The sequence below is a fragment of the Oncorhynchus clarkii genome, chromosome 23 (genome assembly GCF_045791955.1).
Source record: "Oncorhynchus clarkii lewisi isolate Uvic-CL-2024 chromosome 23, UVic_Ocla_1.0, whole genome shotgun sequence".
NCBI lineage: Eukaryota > Metazoa > Chordata > Actinopteri > Salmoniformes > Salmonidae > Oncorhynchus > Oncorhynchus clarkii.
This window is the reverse complement of record NC_092169.1, coordinates 38,584,451-38,605,662: the sequence shown is the minus strand read 5'-3', so window position 1 is coordinate 38,605,662 and position 21,212 is coordinate 38,584,451. Positions and strand designations below refer to the sequence as shown.

General features: G+C 41.4%; 1 protein-coding gene and 1 pseudogene across 1 annotated transcript; both read left to right on the top strand.

The window, feature by feature from the left end:
- The first annotated feature begins 1,679 nt into the window (after nucleotides 1–1,679).
- LOC139381681 (transmembrane protein 130-like) lies at nucleotides 1,680–8,236 on the top strand. The gene is made up of 8 exons (XM_071125374.1): nucleotides 1,680–1,728; nucleotides 1,818–1,906; nucleotides 2,004–2,172; nucleotides 2,485–2,630; nucleotides 2,777–2,858; nucleotides 3,033–3,235; nucleotides 4,464–4,576; nucleotides 5,371–8,236. The coding sequence occupies exons 1-8, from the start codon at nucleotides 1,721–1,723 to the stop codon at nucleotides 5,539–5,541; spliced, it is 981 nt and encodes a 326-aa protein (XP_070981475.1). The 5' UTR covers nucleotides 1,680–1,720; the 3' UTR covers nucleotides 5,542–8,236.
- Nucleotides 8,237–9,286: 1,050 nt separating this feature from the next.
- The window catches only part of LOC139381285 (transformation/transcription domain-associated protein-like), a 188,171-nt pseudogene continuing 176,245 nt past the window's right edge, over nucleotides 9,287–21,212 (top strand).

Here is a 21,212-nt window from a genome sequence, read left to right as displayed (position 1 = left end):
TTTTCCACCACCAAATGGTCGATGACTAGTTTCACACTGCTAGGTCTGGGGACTTTTCTCATTTGAGCAAAGATCAGTGCTTCATCCTCTCGCCTGCGTGACACGAAACCTGTCAAGTGGTGGAGTGTGTCAATTCATTTGTAAGCAAAAGGAAATCGGTCCAACCCTTCTCAATAGCCTCCTTTTGGAGAAGAGGTACACGTATTCTACAGAGGAAGAGGTTTGATATCTGCCACACCCCCTTTGAATCAGATGTTGTATTGTCGGAGGAGAAAAGCATGCACACATTTAAAAACGATACGCCAATATCGAGTTGTTGATCCACCTACATTACCAGCGGTTGATTCCGTTACCGGTTGGGATACTTGGACAAGACAACATTGTTATATATGAAATGGTGGCATTGTAATTACTTTTCCTAGAGTGCTACCACAATTTATGTTGTATTCCACTTCACACCTGTAGGTGTTGGCTTTAAAGCAGAGAACCATTATGCATTTTAAGCACCATTAGCCAGTAGTTCATATTAGGCCCTGTACACTTGACAATGGCGATCAAAAATCAAAAGTAAACTTACTTCCTATGATCTAAAAATTAACCCTAAATATGAAAGACATTTCCTAATTCATCCCTAGAGTGACTTAGTTGTTCACAGAAGCGACCCCTAGAGTGACTTAGTTGTTCACAGAAGCGACCCCTAGAGTGACTTAGTTGTTCACAGAAGCGACCCCCTAGAGTGACTGAATTGTTCACAGAAGCAACCCCTAGAGTGACTTAATTGTTCACAGAAGCGACCCCTAGAGTGACTTAATTGTTCACAGAAGCGACCCCTAGAGTGACTTAATTGTTCACAGAAGCGACCCCCTAGAGTGACTTAGTTGTTCACAGAAGCGATGAAAGGCGTCATTCACAGGGGGTCTGGTAATTTCTCCTTGTATGTCTTTATCGTGTGGTCATATTCAGTACTTGAGCTCATAAATGAGATGCAAGCAGCTTACATCAAACAAGGGTCTTGATAATATTACTGAACAAAAATATAAACTCAACCTGCAACAATTTCTAAGATTTGTTACAGTTCATCTAAGGAAAATCAGTCATTTTTTAATTATTTTTATTTAACTAGGCAAGTCAGTTAGAACAAATTCTTATTTACAATGACAGCCTACGGCGGCCAAACCCGGACGATGCTGGGCCAATTGTGCGCCACCATATTGGACTCCTAATCACGACCGGATTTGATGCAACCTGGATTCAAATCAGGGACTGCAGTGACGCCTCTTGCACTGAGATGCAGGATAACAGGAGAACGCTACTTGCCCGAATATACAGTATATATATATATATAGTAAAATCTTTGAGATTGTTACATGTTGTGTTTTTATTTTCGTTCACTGTAGGAGGAAAAATGTAAATTGGCCGTTACTAAGAAGTGTCCTGCACATTTTTGATGTGGGCCATAAACTCATGTGTATCCTCCACCATGGACAGTGATTTACAACACAACAACTCTTTGTAATCTGAGGCAGGCACATGGTTAAAACGCATGGACATAATTTCAAGCTTGTACATGTATCTGTGAAATTTAGAAGGCATGAACAATTTGCTAGCACCGGCTGACAAAGCACCTATTTATTATAGGTTGTCCATTTAAAGACTGTCCACATTTCTAAACGTCTTAGTCCTGAAGTATCCTACACCATCTGCCTCTTCACAAGTGCAAATGTATCGGTAAATATGATGTGTTGTGTGTGTAATAATTAGAATTACATTGCAGTACATTCAACATCATTTTGTGAACTTCTGGTGTATGATTTCAGAAAAATAATTGCGTTGGTCGTCATGTCACTTCCACTGATTCTGAGCCCCCAGGTTTTTGGGCTCGCGACAGACGGTTTGATCCATCTGAGTAGGTTTACTTTTACGCATAGACAACATTATTTCAATACAACACTATTTTAACAAAATGTATACTAAACACATATAATTTTTACATTTTTACTCAGAAAATATTGCAGGCAAGCTCAGCTTCATTCAGAGGGAAGGAAATGTGACTTATCTACGGGACAAGGAGCTGGCCACGGAAGTTCCAACCGAGACAAAGTTTGAACTGTTCGATCCAATGAACACTTTACGCACTGCGAGATTCAACTATACCTGGGACTTCGGCAACGGGTAGGCGGGCATATGTGGACTTGCCTGTTTATCATCGAATGTATGTTTTGTAGTTTAGGCTATATATTTAAATATTATGTGGTTGTTATTTATTTATTTATTCGATGTTGTGTGATGCTGTTTTTTACTGTAAGGATTACTGTTGTTTCTGTTGTCTTGTCAGTGTTAAATGTATTCCATCGGGGACCACGTTAGAAACAAGTGGAAATGCTTTAACCTGTTATCCCTGGGTTGTCCTCAATGAATAATTTTGCTCAATAAATCATCAATCAATATAATAATAATAATCAATAAATATTCTGGTTTTGTAAGAGAGGTGCTGAAGGGATCGGAGCCGTCTGTGCACTATAACTACTCATCCCCTGGAAACTACACTCTGCGGCTGAGAGTTGAGGCCCAAGTGAACAAAACCTCTACTCCACTAACTGGGGTATACACCATGGACGTTACAGTTTTGGGTAGGTAGACAGAATACACATCATTGTTGTTCATAATTATCTGGTTTGAAATAGTAGAGTTTTTAAATATCACATTAGGTTTACCACACAGTAAGTGACACCACAACATCAATGTAGGTGTATTGCACATCTCTGCTATTTTCCAGACGCCATCAGAAATATTGAGTTGAGCCCTTTGAGTTTCCAGGTTTCCAGAAACAACAGTCTGGTTGTTCATGTGGATGGAAGGTGGGTACAATTTCTCAGTAGGCCACACAATTAACACACACAACATACTAAACATGTATAACACATCAAACAATCAGCTCATTTATTCTCTCTCTCCTCTCTCTGTTTCCTAGTCTTCCAATGTAGATGTGTTGTATTTATTCTCATCATCTCTCTCTCTCGCTCTCTCTCTAGTCCTCCCATGTGGGTCTGTTGGAGGTTCCTACAGAACTGTGTATCAGCAACCCCTACAGGCTGTCACCTGACCATGCTGTATGAGAACACCATGACACTGAACCACACCTTCACAGCTTTAGGAGTCCACTGTCTGGACATCAGCGCCCGCAACGACATCAGCAAACTGCAGACCTCCTACAACATCTTTGTGAGGAGAGATCGTAAGTCTGGTGTTATCATGTGGCCTGTGGAGATTTGGTCCACATTAGTCACGCTAGGCAGAAGCTACAGGATAGTACAGTACAGTACACACTTTGTACTCTCACTTTTTTGGGAAGGCCCAATACATTGTCAAAGACTCCATTCACCCAAGTCATACGGTAGACTTTTCTCTCTGCTACCACGGCAAGCAATACCCGAGCGCCAAGTCTAGGACCAAAAGGCAGCTCCTACCCCGAAGCCATAAGACTGCTGAACAATTAATCAAATGGCCACCTGGACTGTTTACATTGACCCTCCCACCTCCCTTTATTTTTACACTGCTGCTACTCGCTGTTTATTATCTATGTATAGTCACTTTACCCCTACCTACATGTACAAAATAACTTGAGTAACCTGTACTTGTATATAGCCTCATTATTGTTATTTTTATTGTGTTACCTATTTTTATTTGACTATTTTTATATTATTTAGTACATATTTTCTTAACTCTATTTCTTGAACTGTATTGTTGGTTAAGGGCTTGTAAGTAAGCATTTCACGGTAAGGTCTACGACCTGTTGTATCCGGAGCATGTGACAAATACATTTTGATTTGATTTGAATACAGTATAAATTGTTTGATATGGTACAAATTATCCATCTATTAGTACAGTGTCCCTCAGCAGTTCTGGTGGCACAAGAGGTTTTGATGAGAATTTATCTCTTTAGATTTCATGGTTCTTCCTGTAATCTTCAGCTGAACCGAGTGATAGTGTGTTCAGAGAAATGAAAAGACGTCAGTGGGACAGTGAGCAGGGTTGAGGAATGCAGCTAAGGAGTTCTGGAGGAGAGCAATTTAACAGCAGGACCCGCACCCCATACTGCATTTGTCTCCTGTGGTGAATTGATTTGTGCTGGATGGTATGGTTACAGAGGAGTTTCAGGAAGCTTGTGACCTCATTTTAATGCATAACAAATAGATTGTTTGAAACCAGACTACTGAAAGAATGATGGTTTGTTTAAATAGGAACATGATTCAAAGTTGAGACATTCTAATAATCATGTATGCAGATACTCGGGAGTATGACAGTCACTAATTGTGAAAGAAAATCAATTCTGCTTGTAGAACTTATGACCAGTATTCAAGCTTGTCTAACTGCATCATGTAATACTGTAATATTACAGTATGTGAAGTGTTTTCTATTCCTTGAACTATGGTCAAAACAGTTCTCTCTTTGTCTCCTTATAGCCTCTTTTAACCTGCTCTTCATCATGATGTGTGCTTGGATTGTCTTGGCAATCCTTGCCTTCATCACTGTTATAGCCTGTCGCCACAAGAAAGGACGCAACAGCAATCCACAGGTAAGAAAGAGACTGATAGAGGGACTTGTTGAAGAATGTTATGCTCTGTTTCTATACTCCTCCTAAAGATATGAGGCTATTCTACAATGTAGCCACAAACGGTTGATCTACATGTATACCTAACATATTGACTTAGGATCAATTCCAAAACTTGGTCGTAACCATAGAAAGCACAGTCAAGCGGTTTTGTAGTTTTTATTTGATTTTTATTTAACCTATATTTATATAGATTTTTCTCATTGAGATAAAATCTATTTTTCAAAAGAGACCTAGTCCAACAGCAGCAGGAACAAAGTTTCAGACAAAACAACTTACATACACTAACACAACATTGAACAAAACTATAGACACACATACAGTACAACAATTACATATTACGTAAAGAAACAGGACTCAGAGTTGACTCAGACTAGTAGTGACTTTAGTAGTGACTTCGTTTTCAGAAAATCTCTTCCTTTTGCATAATTGAACATACTGGCTAAAAAACGGTTGAACCACAGCTTTTAGCACGACCAAGGGACTCGTGACTCGAGTATGAAGGACTCGAGGTTTACTGGACTCTACATTTACTTTTAGTTATTTATTTAACCTTTATTTAACTAGGCAAGTCAGTTAATAACAAATTCTTATTTACAATGACGGCATACATCACTGCTGTCAAATGATGGAGGTTTGCACAGTGTATTTGTTCTTGTTCAGTATAAAAATTACTAATACATTTTCAGACAATGTAGCCCTACAAACTCCAAAAAATACTTGTGTGTCAGTGTAAATATGTATTTTTTATTTGACAGATGTCTAAGTCCAGTAACGCCACTTACTCCAGTATGAACATGGAACTGCAGCCACAGCAGGACCTCTCTGAAATCAGTAGTGATCTCTATGTGTCCAGGCCAAAGAACGAAGAGGTCCAACCCCTTCTACAGCACGGGACCAGATCTGTCGCCAAATCCTACCGCAACTAGTCTTCATTTATACACTTTGATTTGAGCTTGTTAATAGTTTGCTATCAATGTATAGTTTGAGATGAATATACATTACCAGTCAAAAGTGTGGACACACCTAATCATTACAGGATTTTTCTTTATGTTTACTATTTTCTACATTGTAGAATAATAGTGAAGACATCAAAACTATGAAAGAACACATATGGAATCATGTAGTAGAGGGGGAGATTTGGATCCCTCTATGCTGATAGATGAGACCTGCTAGTAACCCTGTAGGGAACGGTTCTGATGGCTATTACTTAAAGATACTGGCTGTCAACATCTATAGAACATGTTTACAAAATTATTGGATGGAATGCCAAGAAAGTCAATGATGAAAGTAAAGATAAATCAAGTGTCTTTGTCAGCAAGAAGTCTTGTTATATTTACAGTGTTATACACTGGTTTTTGTCCCCCGAAATTGATGTATTTGTTGGGTAATCGACATCTCTCGCCGTTATTTCTACATATTTATCTTGCTGCTCATGACTACCAAAGGTACCATGTTATTTATTTGAATGGTATCTTACAATACAATCTAACTTGAGATGTAGGCCTACTTCATGTTATATACCCACAATCATTAAACAATATGAATTGTTCTTTTATGTAATTTTTCTGTTTTACCATTTTATGGTATAATATACCTCAATTGAACAATGCAGAGACAGGATAGAAGATTAGTCAATCGGGAATTGTCGTTGACTCATTTCACTATGCTAGGTCTGAGGCCTTTTCTCTCTGTATGAGACCAGGATGCAACCGGCAATAAGGGTTGGGTGCTGACTCACTGGCTCACACTCCCGGAGCAATTCTTGTTATTTAATTTGGATGCATTTAAATGACAGTGGGCTTACTTTAAAATCAATTCAGTCTACCATGTGGAGTGTGCTTACCTCCTCCATTACCTACAGTACCAGTCAAAAGTTTGGACACACCTACTCATTCAAAGGTTTTCTTTATTTTTACTATTTTCTACATTGTTGAATAATAGTGAAGACATCAAAACTATTAAATAACACTTATGGAATCATGTAGTAACCAAAGAAGTGTTAAACAAATCAAAATATATTTTATATTTGAGATTCTTTAAAGTAGCCACCCTTTGCCTTGATGACAGCTTTGCACACTCTTGACATTCTCTCAACCAGCAGAGCGTGGAATGCTTTTCTGACAGTCTTGTAAGAGTTCCCACGTATGCTGCTTTTCCTTGACTCTGCGGTCCAACTCATCCCAAACTCTCTCAATTGGGTTGAGGTCGGGTGATTGACGAGACCAGGTCATCTGATGCAGCACTCCATCACTCTCCTTATTGGTCAAATATCCCTTACATAGCCTGGAGGTGTGTTGGGTTATTATCCTGTTGAAAAATTAATTATAGTCCCACTAAGTGCAAACCAGATGGGATGGTGTATCGCAGCACAATGCTGTGGCAGCCATGCTGGTTAACTGTGCCTTGAATTCTAAAGAAATCACTGACAGTGTCACCAGCAAAGCACCCCCAAATCATCACACCTCCTTCTCCATGCTTCACAGTGGGAACCACACATGCTGATGTAACAGTTGTTAAAGTACTTTGTGAATTTCACCAGGTTCATATATTAATATAGCATGTTGATTTGTTATAATGCATGCCTGCATCCTGGAAATAGAGGAGTGTGTACTTACGTTTTGCCCTGCGTGCTCCTGCTCAAATCATTTTGATGCACTATGAGAGGTAGACACGCTTTTTCTGTTGTCTTCAGAAAAGTTTGATTCCTTTAAGCACAAAGTCATACACATAGTGTTTTGTTCATGAATAATGTTGTATATTTAGAGGTTACTCATAAGTGGATGCTATTGTTAAGATGCAATTGTAATTGTACTTTTTAGGATGATATTAATATTTTGAATTCAACATTGCCTGTGGTTACTAGCTAGCTATTGTATGTGTGAACGATGGCTAGCTCCTCGAATGATCCCAGTCCCTTGTATTGTGCGTCTATTGTTGAAAGAGGCAACGATTCGCAGAACATATGTGCTCTACAAACGTTTTGTCTTTTCTCTCGGATGCAGATGCAGAGTGAATTCTGATTCATTTAAACAACCTGGTCTCCAAAGTCCACATCTATAGTCTCAATCAACCACACACAATACAGCGGTACAGCACTGGTTACACGGAGATCATCCATTCACCTACTCTGTGTCTTACAAAGTTGGACTCACCAGACCAAAGGTCAGATTTCCACTGGTCTAATGTCTATTGATCGTGTTTCTTGGCCCAAGCAAGTCTCTTGTTTTTATTGGTGTCCTTTAGTAATTGTTTCTTTGCAGCAATTCAACATACGGCTGGGCGGTATACCGTATTGATGCAGGGACCGGTTTGGGTTTTTACTTGACCTTCTATACCGGTATTTGAATGTTTGGTTTGTTAAATGTTATAAGCCATGTGTACTGTACATTTTAATGGTTTACTTCACTACTTGAGTCATCTCTCCACATTCTCGCCGTGCCACTTTCCACACAGACCTAGCCACGCCCCCTGTTACTCAAGGAGCGCATTTGATGTTCCTCAACCGCTATACATTTGCGTTCAGTCTGCATGGTCAATGCAACACATGCAACAATGTTGACGACAACAATGCTGTTGTCACTTTGCTTCTTAATATAAATCCACTAGTGTTCTGTAATGACACTATTAGTTTGTGTTTCTTACATCAGCAAACAGCTAGTTTGTCTTTTCTTAGCAAGTTGCCCTAAATCTTGTGAGACGCTAATTGTTAGCCGCTAATGCTAATAGCTAGCTAATAAATGTACTGAGTAAGAGCAAACATAGCTAGCTAATACAGCCTGATAATACCAGTGATGGTGTAGACCTAAATCAGCATGTTGTTTGTGCGACAGTATCTTCTAAATCAAATAGGAGTATGCAAAGCAAGAATATGTTAGCTAACGTGAACTCACCCCGTACAAATGTAACATTCAAACGAGGCTACAAAGAAAACTAAGGGGACTGTAGCGACTGTGTTGACGTCAAAATCGGAGGTGTGAACTAGGTTTCTATTCAAGCGTTGATCGACATGGTAATGGCTCTATAGTATTGGAGAAAAGTTGAAAAAACTGACCCTCCGTTACATCTTGACGTGCTGTACGTCGTAATGTACAGCATGCATAAAGCAACTATTTATGTCTTACAATCTCTCTCCACCAGGTGTAGCACTTCTATCATCCTTTAAAAAAAAGAAATGGACAGTGACGGGGGTAAGGGGGATACCTACTCATTTTTTCGTCATCATTGCATGCGATCATCATTCTCAAAGCCGCTGTTTACTTCTAAGATCACTTTAGCACCACCCTAAAAACCTTATTAAAATTTGACACAAACCTTCAAATAGGTATGTAATGACACATTATATAAACTCTTCATAGTGTTTTATTTACATTTTAGAGGCGATAAGGTGATAAGTTGGACAGATCGAGTGAAAAAAAGCTATTTTCCCACACAACATCTCTCCTTCTCACTATCACGCATTAGTTTTGCGTCCCCACCCGCCATTTTTAAAAAGACCCGACGGGGCTCACTGCCTGCTTGAATTATGCAGAAAAGGGCAGCGTTTAGGTCATGTAATTGATTATGTTGGAAAGGGGAGAAATTGTGCTTTACAATGGTATTGATATTACAGTTGATCTGGAAGTATTACGTTTTTGGGGCGCTAAAATAAGGGCAATTGTATGGACCAAGGCGATGTACGAGTTTACGTTACATGATGTAACTAAGAGAAAACATGCAATGTAGCCAACGCTTATAGGGTCCCCTAGGAAACACGTATCAACACTTTAGTACCTACCCTGTCACAATAACACCTCCCTGGCATTTTAATTTGTTGTCATCTCAAACAACACTGTATTCAAAGTGCCCACTATTATATTCTAACTATATAATTAGAATAGTCATTCTATTTCCAAGATTCCAACAGTTTTGCTATAATTCGCAAGTCAAATCGCAATTGCAACATTTGCTTAAAAATACGTCCTAGATTATTTGCCTATATCATGCAGCCCTACATGTGGAAATGATCTCAATTGAGCAGTGGTGTAAAGTACTTCAACGTATATTTACTTAAGTCCTTTAATTTGGTATCTGTACTTTACTTTACTATTTTTGACAACTTTTACTTCACTTCATTCCTAAAGAAAATACTGTACCTTTTACACAAAACATTTTCCCTGACACCTAAAAGTACTCGTTACATTTTGAATGCTGAGCAGGACAGGAAAATGGTCCAATTCACACACTTGTCAAGAGAAAATCCCTGGTCATCTACTGCCTCTGATCTGGAGGACTCACTAAACGCAAATGCTTTGTTTGTAAATCATATCTGAGTGTTGGAGTGTGCACCTGGCTATCCGTAAATTTAAAAAAGAAAGAAAATGGTTCCATCTGGTTTGCTTAATATAAGGAATTTGAAATTATTTATACTTTTACTTTTGATACTTAAGTACATTTGATCAATTACATTTACTTTCAATACTAAAGTATATTTAAAACCAAATAATTTTAGACTTTTACTCAGGTAGTATTTTACTGGGTGACTTTTACTTCAGTCATTTTCTATTAACGTATCTTTACTTTTACTCAAGTATGACAATTGGGTACTTTTTCCACCACTGCAATTGAGTGCAGTAAATGCAGAAATGATAAAAGTGCTGAAATTTGTTTTGGTTGAAGTTGAATTGAACAGTATAAAACAATCAGAATGGAGAAAGACTCATTGAAAACACTTAGAATGTATGTGTTGCCACTCTAGGATCATTCACTACTCATAAAGCAAATGTACAACTTTTATTATTTAAAAACTAAAAATACCGTCAAATACTGTCATACCATCCATTTAAAAAAAAATACCATGACCATATCGCCCAGCACTACCCTGAATTGTGAATTTCTGACCCCCTTCAAGTGTTTTGCCTCTTGTCAAGATCAGTGGTGGCTTCATAGTACTTTACCTGGTTGGAAAGATAAAATAAAATGTTGTCGAGGGGTGCCATTAAAGTGGGAGCTAGATACAAACAGAAAGCTGCTACAATAAGAGTTAGCTAGCTAACTTAGATAATGTTAGCTAAATAAAACTGCCTGGCTGAGGTAAATAAGTAGCTAGCAATGTCAATATAAAATCCATCTAAAAACAGCTTAAATTATTTATTCCTATTTAACAATATTTTCTTATATAAAGACAAATATATGGTAAAGAAATAGTGTTCTCTTTCAAGGCTTTTCGGTCCTCTGAAGCAGCAGGTAATCAGCAGGTTGTCACCGTCAAAATCACCGTTCTTGGGGAGAAATTCTGAGGTAATATTAATGATATAATGTTTTAGCCATATCTTCCAGCACTAATTCAACCATGAAGGCTTGATTCACGCAGGCTCCTCTGAACAGTTGGTTGAGATGTGTCAGTTACTTGAACTATGTGAGTCATTTATTTGGGCTGCAATTTCTGAAGCTGGCAACTTTAATGAACTTATCCTGCAGCAGAGGTAACTCTGTGTCTTTTTTTCCTGTGGCGGTCATCATGAGAGCCAGTTTCATCAAAGCGCTTGATGGTTTTTGCAACTGCACTTGAAGAAACTTTCAAAGTTCTTGATTGACTGACCTTAATGGCTTAAAGTTATGATGGACTGTTGTTTCTCTTTGCTTATTTGAGCCGTTCTTGCCATAATATGGACTTTTAGTCTTTTGCCAAGTAGGGCTATCTTCTGTATACCACCCCTACCTTGTCACAACACAAATGAATGGTTCAAACGCATTAAGAAGGAAAGAAATTCCACAAATGAACTTTTAACAAGGCACACCTGTTAATTGAAATACATTCCAGGTGACTACCTCATCAAGCTGTTTAACCCTTTTTTGGTTACTACATGATTCCATATGTGTTATTTCATAGTTTTGATGTCTTCCCTATTATTCTTGGGGCGGCAGGTAGCCTAGTGGTTAGAGCGTTGGACGAGTAACCCAAAGATTACACAATCGAATCCCTGAGCCGACTAGGTACAAATCTGTCGTTCTGCCCCTGAACAAAGAAGTTAACCCACTGTTCCTAGGCCGTCATTGAAAATAAGAACTTGTTCTTAACTGACTTGCCTAGTTAAATAAAGGTAAAATAAAATTATACAATGTAGAAAATAGTACAAATACAGAAAAACGCTGAATGAGTAGGTGTGTCCAAACTTTGGACTGGTAATGTAGTTCAGCAGAGGATGAACAAGAGTATCCTTTTGGCTTCTAGCGGCCTTTTCTCAATTAGATTTGCTCAACTCCTGTGTCCTCTCTCCTCTCTTTTCTGCCCTCTCTCGCCTCCTTTTGAAAAAGGTCAAAGGTATTCGAGGAGAGGCGGCAAGGAGGATGAACGTTGACAAAAATGCCCTTGTGTAACGCTTGTCGTCTGGGGAAAGAGAGGTGAATGCAGCGTAATGATTATCCATTTTAATATAATACTTTAACAACGAACAAATAACAATAAACCGACAAACAGAAACAGGAACAATCACCCACAACGCACAATACAAAACAGGCTACCTAAATATGGTTCTCAATCAGGGACAACGATTGACAGCTGCCTCTGATTGAGAACCATACCAGGCCAAACACAGAAATAGAAAATCATAGACAAACTCACATAGACAACCCACCCAACTCACGCCCTGACCATACCAAAACAAAAGACAAAACAAAGGAACTAAGGTCAGAACGTGACACCTTGTATGAAATGACAAGCTCTTTCTCCACTTGCGGGTCATCAGGCAAATTATGTTTACAGGGGTGGATCTCAAAATAATGCTGTTTTGTATTTGTACTCTCTCCACTGGGATTCTCTGCCTCTAACCCTATTACAGGGGTTGAGTCACTGGCTTACTGGTGCTCTTTCATGCTGTCCCTAGGAGGGGTGCGTCACCTGAGTGGGTTGAGTCACTGACGTGATCTTCCTATCTGGGTTGGCGCCCCCCCTTGCGTTGTGCCGTGGCGGAGATCTTTGTGGGCTATACTCGGCCTTGTCTCAGGATGGTAAGTTGGTGGTTGAAGATATCCCTCAAGTGGTGTGGGGGCTGTGCTTTGGCAAAGTGGGTGGGGTTATATCCTTCCTGTTTGGCCCTGTCCAGGGGTATCATCGGATGGGGCCACAGTGACTCCTGACCTCTCCTGTCTCAGCCTCCAGTATTTATGCTGCAGTAGTTTATGCATCAGGGGGCTAGGGTCAGTTTGTTATATCTGGAGTACTTATCCTGTCTTATCTGGTGTCCTGTGTGAATTTAAGTATGCTCTCTCTAATTCTCTCTTTCTTTCACTCTCTCTCTCTCGGAGGACCTGAGCCCTAGGACCATGCCTCAGGACTACCTGGCATGATGACTCCTTGCTGTCCCCAGTCCACCTGGCCGTGCTGCTGCTCCAGTTTCAACTGTTCTGCCTGCGGCTATGGAACCCTGACCTGTTCACCGGACATGCTACCTGTCCCAGACCTGCTGTTTTCAACTCTCTAGAGACCGCAGGAGCAGTAGAGATACTCTTAATGATCGGCTATGAAATGCCAACTGACATTTACTCCTGAGGTGCTGACTTGCTGCACCCTCGACAACTACTGTGATTATTATTATTGGACCATGCTGGTCATTTATGAACATTTGAACATCTTGGCCATGTTCTGTTATAATCTCCACCCGGCACAGCCAGAAGAGGACTGGCCACCCCACATAGCCTGGTTCCTCTCTAGGTTTCTTCCTAGGTTTTGGCCTTTCTAGGGAGTTTTTCCTAGCCACCGTGCTTCTACGCCTGCATTGCTTGCTGTTTGGGGTTTTAAGCTGGGTTTCTGTACAGCACTTTGAGATATCAGCTGATGTACGAAGGGCTATATAAATACATTTGATTTGATTTGATTTCTTCTTCTCTTTCAGAATGTGACATCATCACCACAGTACTCCACCTTCCTGGAACACATCATCCCTCACTTCCTTACCTTCCTCCAGGACAGAGAGGTGCAGTTTCTGCAGGAGAAACCCACACAGGTAGGAGGAAATGTTATAATTTCAATAGTTTATTTGAATAGGCACAGATGCAATTTAAACATGCACACATTGAATACACAAGAGTCCGAGCCACCTTGTATTACTTTAAAACAGCAACTGAGGAAGCTGGTGCTGGAGATCATCCACCGGATCCCGACTGATGAACACCTAAGTAATTATCTGTCCCTAACCTGAACTCAGAGTTTTCTTTGCATCGCACATTGTTTGTTTTCAGATTGCGGGCGAAGAGAACGTTTTGATATGCTTGCGTATCATCATTGAACCGCACAAGCAGTTCCGTCCACAGATCTCTCAACAGATGAGACCTAAGATCTTACTATTCTCCACTCTCACTTTGTGTTGATGATGAACAGAAGACCCGTCTCCAGTGTTTTGCTTTGGCTCTATCTCAATTCCTCTTTCCATGATTCATCGCAATGAGAAAGTAGGTCCATGGACACTCCCATCAGACCCACTTCTTCAATGTGTTATTAGAAGAAAGCAGGGAGAGAGGATGTGAGGAATCGAGCAAAGATTCATTGAGATGGACCCCATGTCTTGATGCTGAGCAGTGGTATTAACGGTCTGCTTTCATCCTCTATTCAAATTCATCACTTTCTGGACTTTGTGAAGCAGATCTATAAGGATCTACCTACAGTAGTGGTAAGACTACTGAACAGCAGGTGGATTATTGAGCTTGTGGGAGCTGGGAAATGTTTGGGTCTCTGAATCATGTTCTCATGCCTCTATTTTGCCACCTTTCCCATCCTGCTGTCTAACACATTCCACCTCCCTCGCTCTCGCTTTCCCCTCCTGTCTCTCTTTCGGATCTCTCTCTCTCCTCTGCCAGGCTCGGTACTTTGAGAACCCCCAGGTGATAGCTGAGAACATAATGCCTTCTCCTGAGATGGTGGGCATGATCACCTCAGTGTTGGTGAAGACCACACAGGGAGGACAGTGAAACACGCACGGTGAGTAGACCTGTCCAGGTAACTTCTATCATCTTTCTGGAACTCTTATTACCACTGGGTGGTGTAGAAGCACTGGCAAAGAATCTCAGACCAGGAACGTTTTCCAGGTAGAAAAGGCATGGACACACCGGTAGCGTTTGCAGGCCGAGAGTACTTAGAACCTCTGTTCAGCGTGCCAGCCGTAATTTGCAAAATTATTCTACATGTAGAATCGCGTGAAAATATTGTCAGTCAGACACCCACGGTTGTGTGGTCCCTAAAACACAGCACCAAACAAACTGTGAACAAACCACAGATGAATGGCAGATCGACATTTGATGCAGTGTGTGTGCTCCCTAAGGCAGAGAGTTGATGTGATTCATCATTGAATCATGGATGACGTAGAATCATGTCTGGTCCATACAGTATATTTCTATCTGAATGTTCCGTACTGTTGGACCCTTCCTAAATTTAGGCTGGCATTGCCCTTGTCTTTTCCTGATCATCTGTCTGTGTCTGTTCCTCCAGCACACCATCATCCCCCGGGGTCCCTGTCCATCAAGGTCCTGGCTAAGCTGCCCATCATAGTGGTGCTCATGTACCAGATGTACGAACTGAACATCCATAACATGGTGTCTGAGATTGTCCCCCTCATCATGAACACTATGATGCTGCAGGTTTCTCCTCTGGCCAGGTAAGACACCTGTATGCATGTGTGTGTGTTAATTCCCTCCTGCAGACAATCATACAATCACCTTTTTGCTAAATAACCACAAAGAATATGAAATTGTATTGAAGCATAAATAATTTTGACTTGAACAGTAAAATAGTTTGCTTCGTCTATAAAGAGTTATTCTAAACCCTAACGTAACTTTCAGGCAACGCAAGCTGTATAACAGAGAGATGTATGCTGACTTTACCCCTGCTTGGATCAACACCCTGTCCTTCTGGCCTGCATCATCTGCATCTACCAGGTACATATATCCATGTTGTGCTTTTTATGTCTGGGTTAAATTTCTTATTCAGTTTTCTGTCTTGTATTGCATTTACCTGGCACACAGAATAATTAATTCCATGTACATGAAATCATATTTTCTGAACTGCATTGCAATACGTGTGTCTCTCTGTGTCTCTGTCTCTCTCTCTCTCTGTGTGTGTTTCTGACCAGGACCTGGTAGGGAAATACTCTCAGCAGATGGTGAAGGGCATGCTGCAGCTGCTGACCAGCTGTCCCTCTGAGACGGCCCACCTCCACAAGGAGCTGCTCATCGCTGCCAAACACATCCTCACCAAAGACCTGCGCAGCCGTACGTATTGACACTAACCGAAGGACACACACTGATGGACGCAAACACACACACAGGCATGCACATATGGATGCAGACTCACACACTCAGATTCTGACACTAGATTTTCATCCTGTGTTGCAGAGTTCATCCCTTGAATGGACTTACTGGCTACACCACCTAACAGGTAGCCCTAAAACCCCTCCCCTCTTCCGTCCTATACCTCCTCACCTTAACCTTCTCCTCCCTCCTACATCTCCTCTCCTCCTCCTTCTCCCTATGCTGCCAACCTGCCCCTTCTCTCCCCATCCTCCTCCCTGTGCTGCCGACCTGCCCCTCCTCTCCTCCTCCTCCTCCCCATGCTGCCGACCTGCCCCTCTCATCAAAACGCCTTCATCTTCATTAGTCTCCTTGTGAAACAAGCCACAGCTATCAGACTTGGCATCTCTATTGGTGGCAGCCATATTAGTATCTTTCAGGTGCATTAAAACCTCTAGTGACTCCCCATCCCGCATGCGGGAGCATAATCATCGCCTGACACTAATTAGCATAACGCAACAGACATGAATATCCCTAGAAAATATTCCTATTCATGAAAATCACAAATTAAATATATTGAGACACAGCTTAGCCTTTTGTTAATCACCCTGTCATCTCAGATTTTCAAAATATGCTTTACAGCCAAAGCTAGACAGGCATTTGTGTAAATTTATCGATAGCCTAGCATAGCATTTTGTCCAGCTAGCAGCAGGTAACTTGGTCGAGGAAATCAGAAAAGCAATCAAATTTAATCGTTTACCTTTGATGAGCTTCGGATGTTTTCACTCACGAGACTCCCAGTTAGATAGCAAATGTTCCTTTTTTCCCAAAATATTATTTTTGTAGGCGAAATAGCTCCGTTTGTTCTTCACGTTTGGCTGAGAAATCACCCGGAAATTGCAATCACGAAAACGGCGAAAAATATTCCAAATTAGCTCCATAATATCGACAGAAACATGGCAAACGTTGTTTATAATCAATCCTCAAGGTGTTTTTCAACTATCTATTTGATAATATATCCATCGGGACAACTCGTTTTTCAGTAGGACCGATTGGAGTAATGGCTACCTCTGTATTTTACGTGAGAATCTCTCTGGCAGCATCAGGTGACCACTTGCGCAATGTAGCCGCTTACGGGTATTCTTCAACATAAATGCATAAAACTACGTCACAATGCTGTAGACACCTTCAGGGATACGGAGAAAGAGTAATCTGGTTGATAGCCCATTCACTGCTCAATAGGGACTCATTGGAACGCGGCGCTTTCAAAACATGGGGCACTTCCGGATTGGATATTTCTCAGGCTTTCGCCTGCAACATCAGTTCTGTTATACTCACAGACAATATTTTTACAGTTTTGGAAACGTTAGAGTGTTTTCTATCCTAAGCTGTCAATTATATGCATATTCTAGCATGTTGTCCTGACAAAATATCCCGTTTACTACGGGAAAGTTTTTTTCTTCCAAAAATGAAAATACTGCCCCCTAGTCACAACAGGTTTTAGCATTCATGTGCTCTCTCCCATGTGTTCTCTCCCTTGCTCTCTCTCCCTTGCACTCTCTCGTTCTCTCTGGTTGTCCCGCCTCCAGGTACAATTTATGTGCCCTGTGTTTGGTTGCAGTCAAATTTCTTTACATGTGTTTTACATAGCCAGCCACACAGTCGTGGTGCAGGTAGGGTATTAAGTGTTTACTGTGCTTTGATTGACAACTGAACAGCAAGTGTTGACTAGTTTATAAAAGCTGTCAAACTGACTGAATAAAGTCGAAGTCCAAATCACTTTGCTATTCATAAATCAACGTGGTTATATGTCCATGGTATCCATGGTAGCATCCAGGAGTCGCCTCTTCACTGTTGACGTTGAGATTGGTGTTTTGTGGGTACTATTTAATGAAGCTGCCAGTTGAGGTCTGTTTCTCTTGCACTTCTTGAAGATGGTGGCGAGCTGGTAGCGAGTGATGGTGTGGATCTTCAGCACCAACGCCTCGAGGAAGAAAATGTAGAGATTGAAGATTTATTGAAGTCAATGTTAAGAGCTAGTAACATAAGCATTGTTAAGAGCTAGTAACTTGGCCAGGTCGATGAACATGGCTGAACAGTATTGTCTCTTATCGATGGCAGTCATAATATCGTTTAGGACCTTGAGCGTGGCTGAGGTGCACCAATGACCAGCTCTGAAACCAGATTGCATAGCGGAGAAGGTATGGTGGGATTCCAAATGGTCGGTAATCAAATCAAATCAAATCAAATTTATTTATATAGCCCTTCGTACATCAGCTGATATCTCAAAGTGCTGTACAGAAACCCAGCCTAAAACCCCGAACAGCAAGGTGTAGAAGCACGGTGGCTAGGAAAAACTCCCTAGAAAGGCCAAAACCTAGGAAGAAACCTAGAGAGGAACCAGGCTATGTGGGGTGGCCAGTCCTCTTCTGGCTGTGCCGGGTGGAGATTATAACAGAACATGGCCAAGATGTTCAAATGTTCATAAATGACCAGCATGGTCGAATAATAATAAGGCAGAAGAGTTGAAACTGGAGCAGCAGCACGGTCAGGTGGACTGGGGACAGCAAGGAGTCATCATGTCAGGTAGTCCTGGGGCATGGTCCTAGGGCTCAGGTCAGTTGAAACTGGAGCAGCAGCACGGCCAGGTGGACTGGGGACAGCAAGGAGTCATCATGTCAGGTAGTCCTGGGGCATGGTCCTAGGGCTCAGGTCCTCCGAGAGAGAGAAAGAAAGAGAGAAGGAGAGAATTAGAGAACGCACACTTAGATTCACACAGGACACCGAATAGGACAGGAGAAGTACTCCAGATATAACAAACTGACCCTAGCCCCCCGACACATAAACTACTGCAGCATAAATACTGGAGGCTGAGACAGGAGGGGTCAGGAGACACTGTGGCCCCATCCGAGGATAGCCCCGGACAGGGCCAAACAGGAAGGATATAACCCCACCCACTTTGCCAAAGCACAGCCCCCACACCGCTAGAGGGATATTTTCAACCACCAACTTACCATCCTGAGACAAGGCTGAGTATAGCCCACAAAGACCTCCGCCACAGCACGGGGGGGGGGGCGGGGCGCCAACCCAGACAGGATGACCACATCAGTGAATCAACCCACTCAGGTGACTCACCCCCTCCAGGGATTGCATGAGAGAGCCCCAGTAAGCCAGTGACTCAGCCCCTGTAATAGGGTTATAGGCAGAGAATCCCAGTGGAAAGAGGGGAACTGGCCAGGCAGAGACAGCAAGGGCGGTTCGTTGCTCCAGAGCCTTTCCGTTCACCTTCCCACTCCTGGGCCAGACTACACTCAATCATATGACCCACTGAAGAGATGAGTCTTCAGTAAATACTTAAAGGTTGAGACCGAGTTTGCGTCTCTGACATGGGTAGGCAGACCGTTCCATAAAAATGGAGCTCTATAGGAGAAAGCCCTGCCTCCAGCTGTTTGCTTAGAAATTCTAGGGACAATTAGGTGGCCTGCGTCTTGTGACCGTAGCGTACGTGTAGGTATGTACTGCAGGACCAAATCAGAGAGATAGGTAGGAGCAAGCCCATGTAATGCTTTGTAGGTTAGCAGTAAAACCTTGAAATCAGCCCTTGCTTTGACAGGAAGCCAGTGTAGAGAGGCTAGCACTGGAGTAATATGATAATTTCTTTTGGTTCTAGTCAGGATTCTCGGAGCCGTATTTAGCACTAACTGAAGTTTATTTAGTGCATTGCAGTAGTCTAACCTAGAAGTGACAAAAGCTTGGATACATTTTTCTGCATCAGTTTTGGACAGAAAGTTTCTGATTTTTGCAATGTTACATAGATGGAAAAAAGCTGTCCTTGAAATGGTCTTGATATGTTCTTCAAAAGAGAGATCAGGGTCCAGAGTAACGCCGAGGTCCTTCATAGTTTTATTTGAGACGACTGTACAACCATTAAGATTAATTGTCAGATTCAACAGAAGATCTCTTTGTTTCTTGGGACCTAGAACAAGCATCTCTGTTTTGTCCGAGTTTAAAAGTAGAAAGTTTGCAGCCATTCACTTCCTTATGTCTGAAACACATTCTTCTAGCAAGGGCAATTTTGGGGCTTCACCATGTTTCATTGAAATGTACAGCTGTGTGTCATCCGCATAGCAGTGAAAGTTAACATTATGTTTTCGAATAACATCCCCAAGAGGTAAAATATATAGTGAAAACAATAGTGGTCCTAAAACGGAACCTTGAGGAACACCGAAATTTAAAATGTAATTTACCACCATCACAAGTGCCGTCTCAGTGCTATGATGGGGTCTAAAACCAGACTGAAGCATTTCGTATACATTGTTTGTCTTCAGGAAGGCAGTGAGTTGCAGCGCAACAGCCTTTTCAAATTTTTTTGAGAGGAATGGAAGATTCGATATAGGCCGATAGTTTTTTATATTTTCTGGGTCAAGGTTTGGCTTTTTCAAGAGAGGTTTTATTACTGCCACTTTTAGTGAGTTTGGTACACATCCGGTGGATAGAGAGCCGTTTATTATGTTCAACATAGGAGGGCCAAGCACAGGAAGCAGCTCTTTCAGTAGTTTAGTTGGAATAGGGTCCAGTATGCAGCTTGAAGGTTTAGAGGCCATGATTATTTTCATCATTGTGTCAAGAGATATAGTACTAAAACACTTGAGCGTCTCTCTTGATCCTAGGTCCTGGCAGAGTTGTGCAGACTCAGGACAACTGAGCTTTGAAGGAATACGCAGATTTAAAGAGGAGTCCGTAATTTGCTTTCTAATAATCATAATCTTTTCCTCAAAGAAGTTCATGAATTTATCACTGCTAAAGTGAAAGTCATCCTCTCTTGGGGAATGCTGCTTTTTAGTTAGCTTTGCGACAGTATCAATAAGGAATTTCGGATTGTTCTTATTTTCCTGAATTAAGTTAGAAAAATAGGATGATCGAGCAGCAGTAAGGGCTCATCGGTACTGCACAGTACTGTCTTTCCAAGCTAGTCGGAAGACTTCCAGTTTGGTGTCGCGCCATTTCCGTTCCAATTTTCTGGAAGCTTGCTTCAGAGCTCGGGTATTTTTTGTGTACCAGGGAGCTAGTTTCTTATCTTTACATTTTTAGGGGTGCAACTGCATCTAGGGTATTGCGCAAGGTTAAATTGAGTTCCTCAGTTAGGTGGTTAACTGATTTTTGTCCTCTGGCGTCCTTGGGTAGACATAGGGAATCTGGAAGGACATCAAGGAATCTTTGTGTTGTCTGTGAATTTATAGCACGACTTTGTAATCTGTTTGTTAACTTGGCTTTCGAAGACCTTAGAAAGGCAGGGTAGGATGATATAGGTCTGTAGCAGTTTGGGTCAAGAGTGTCTCCC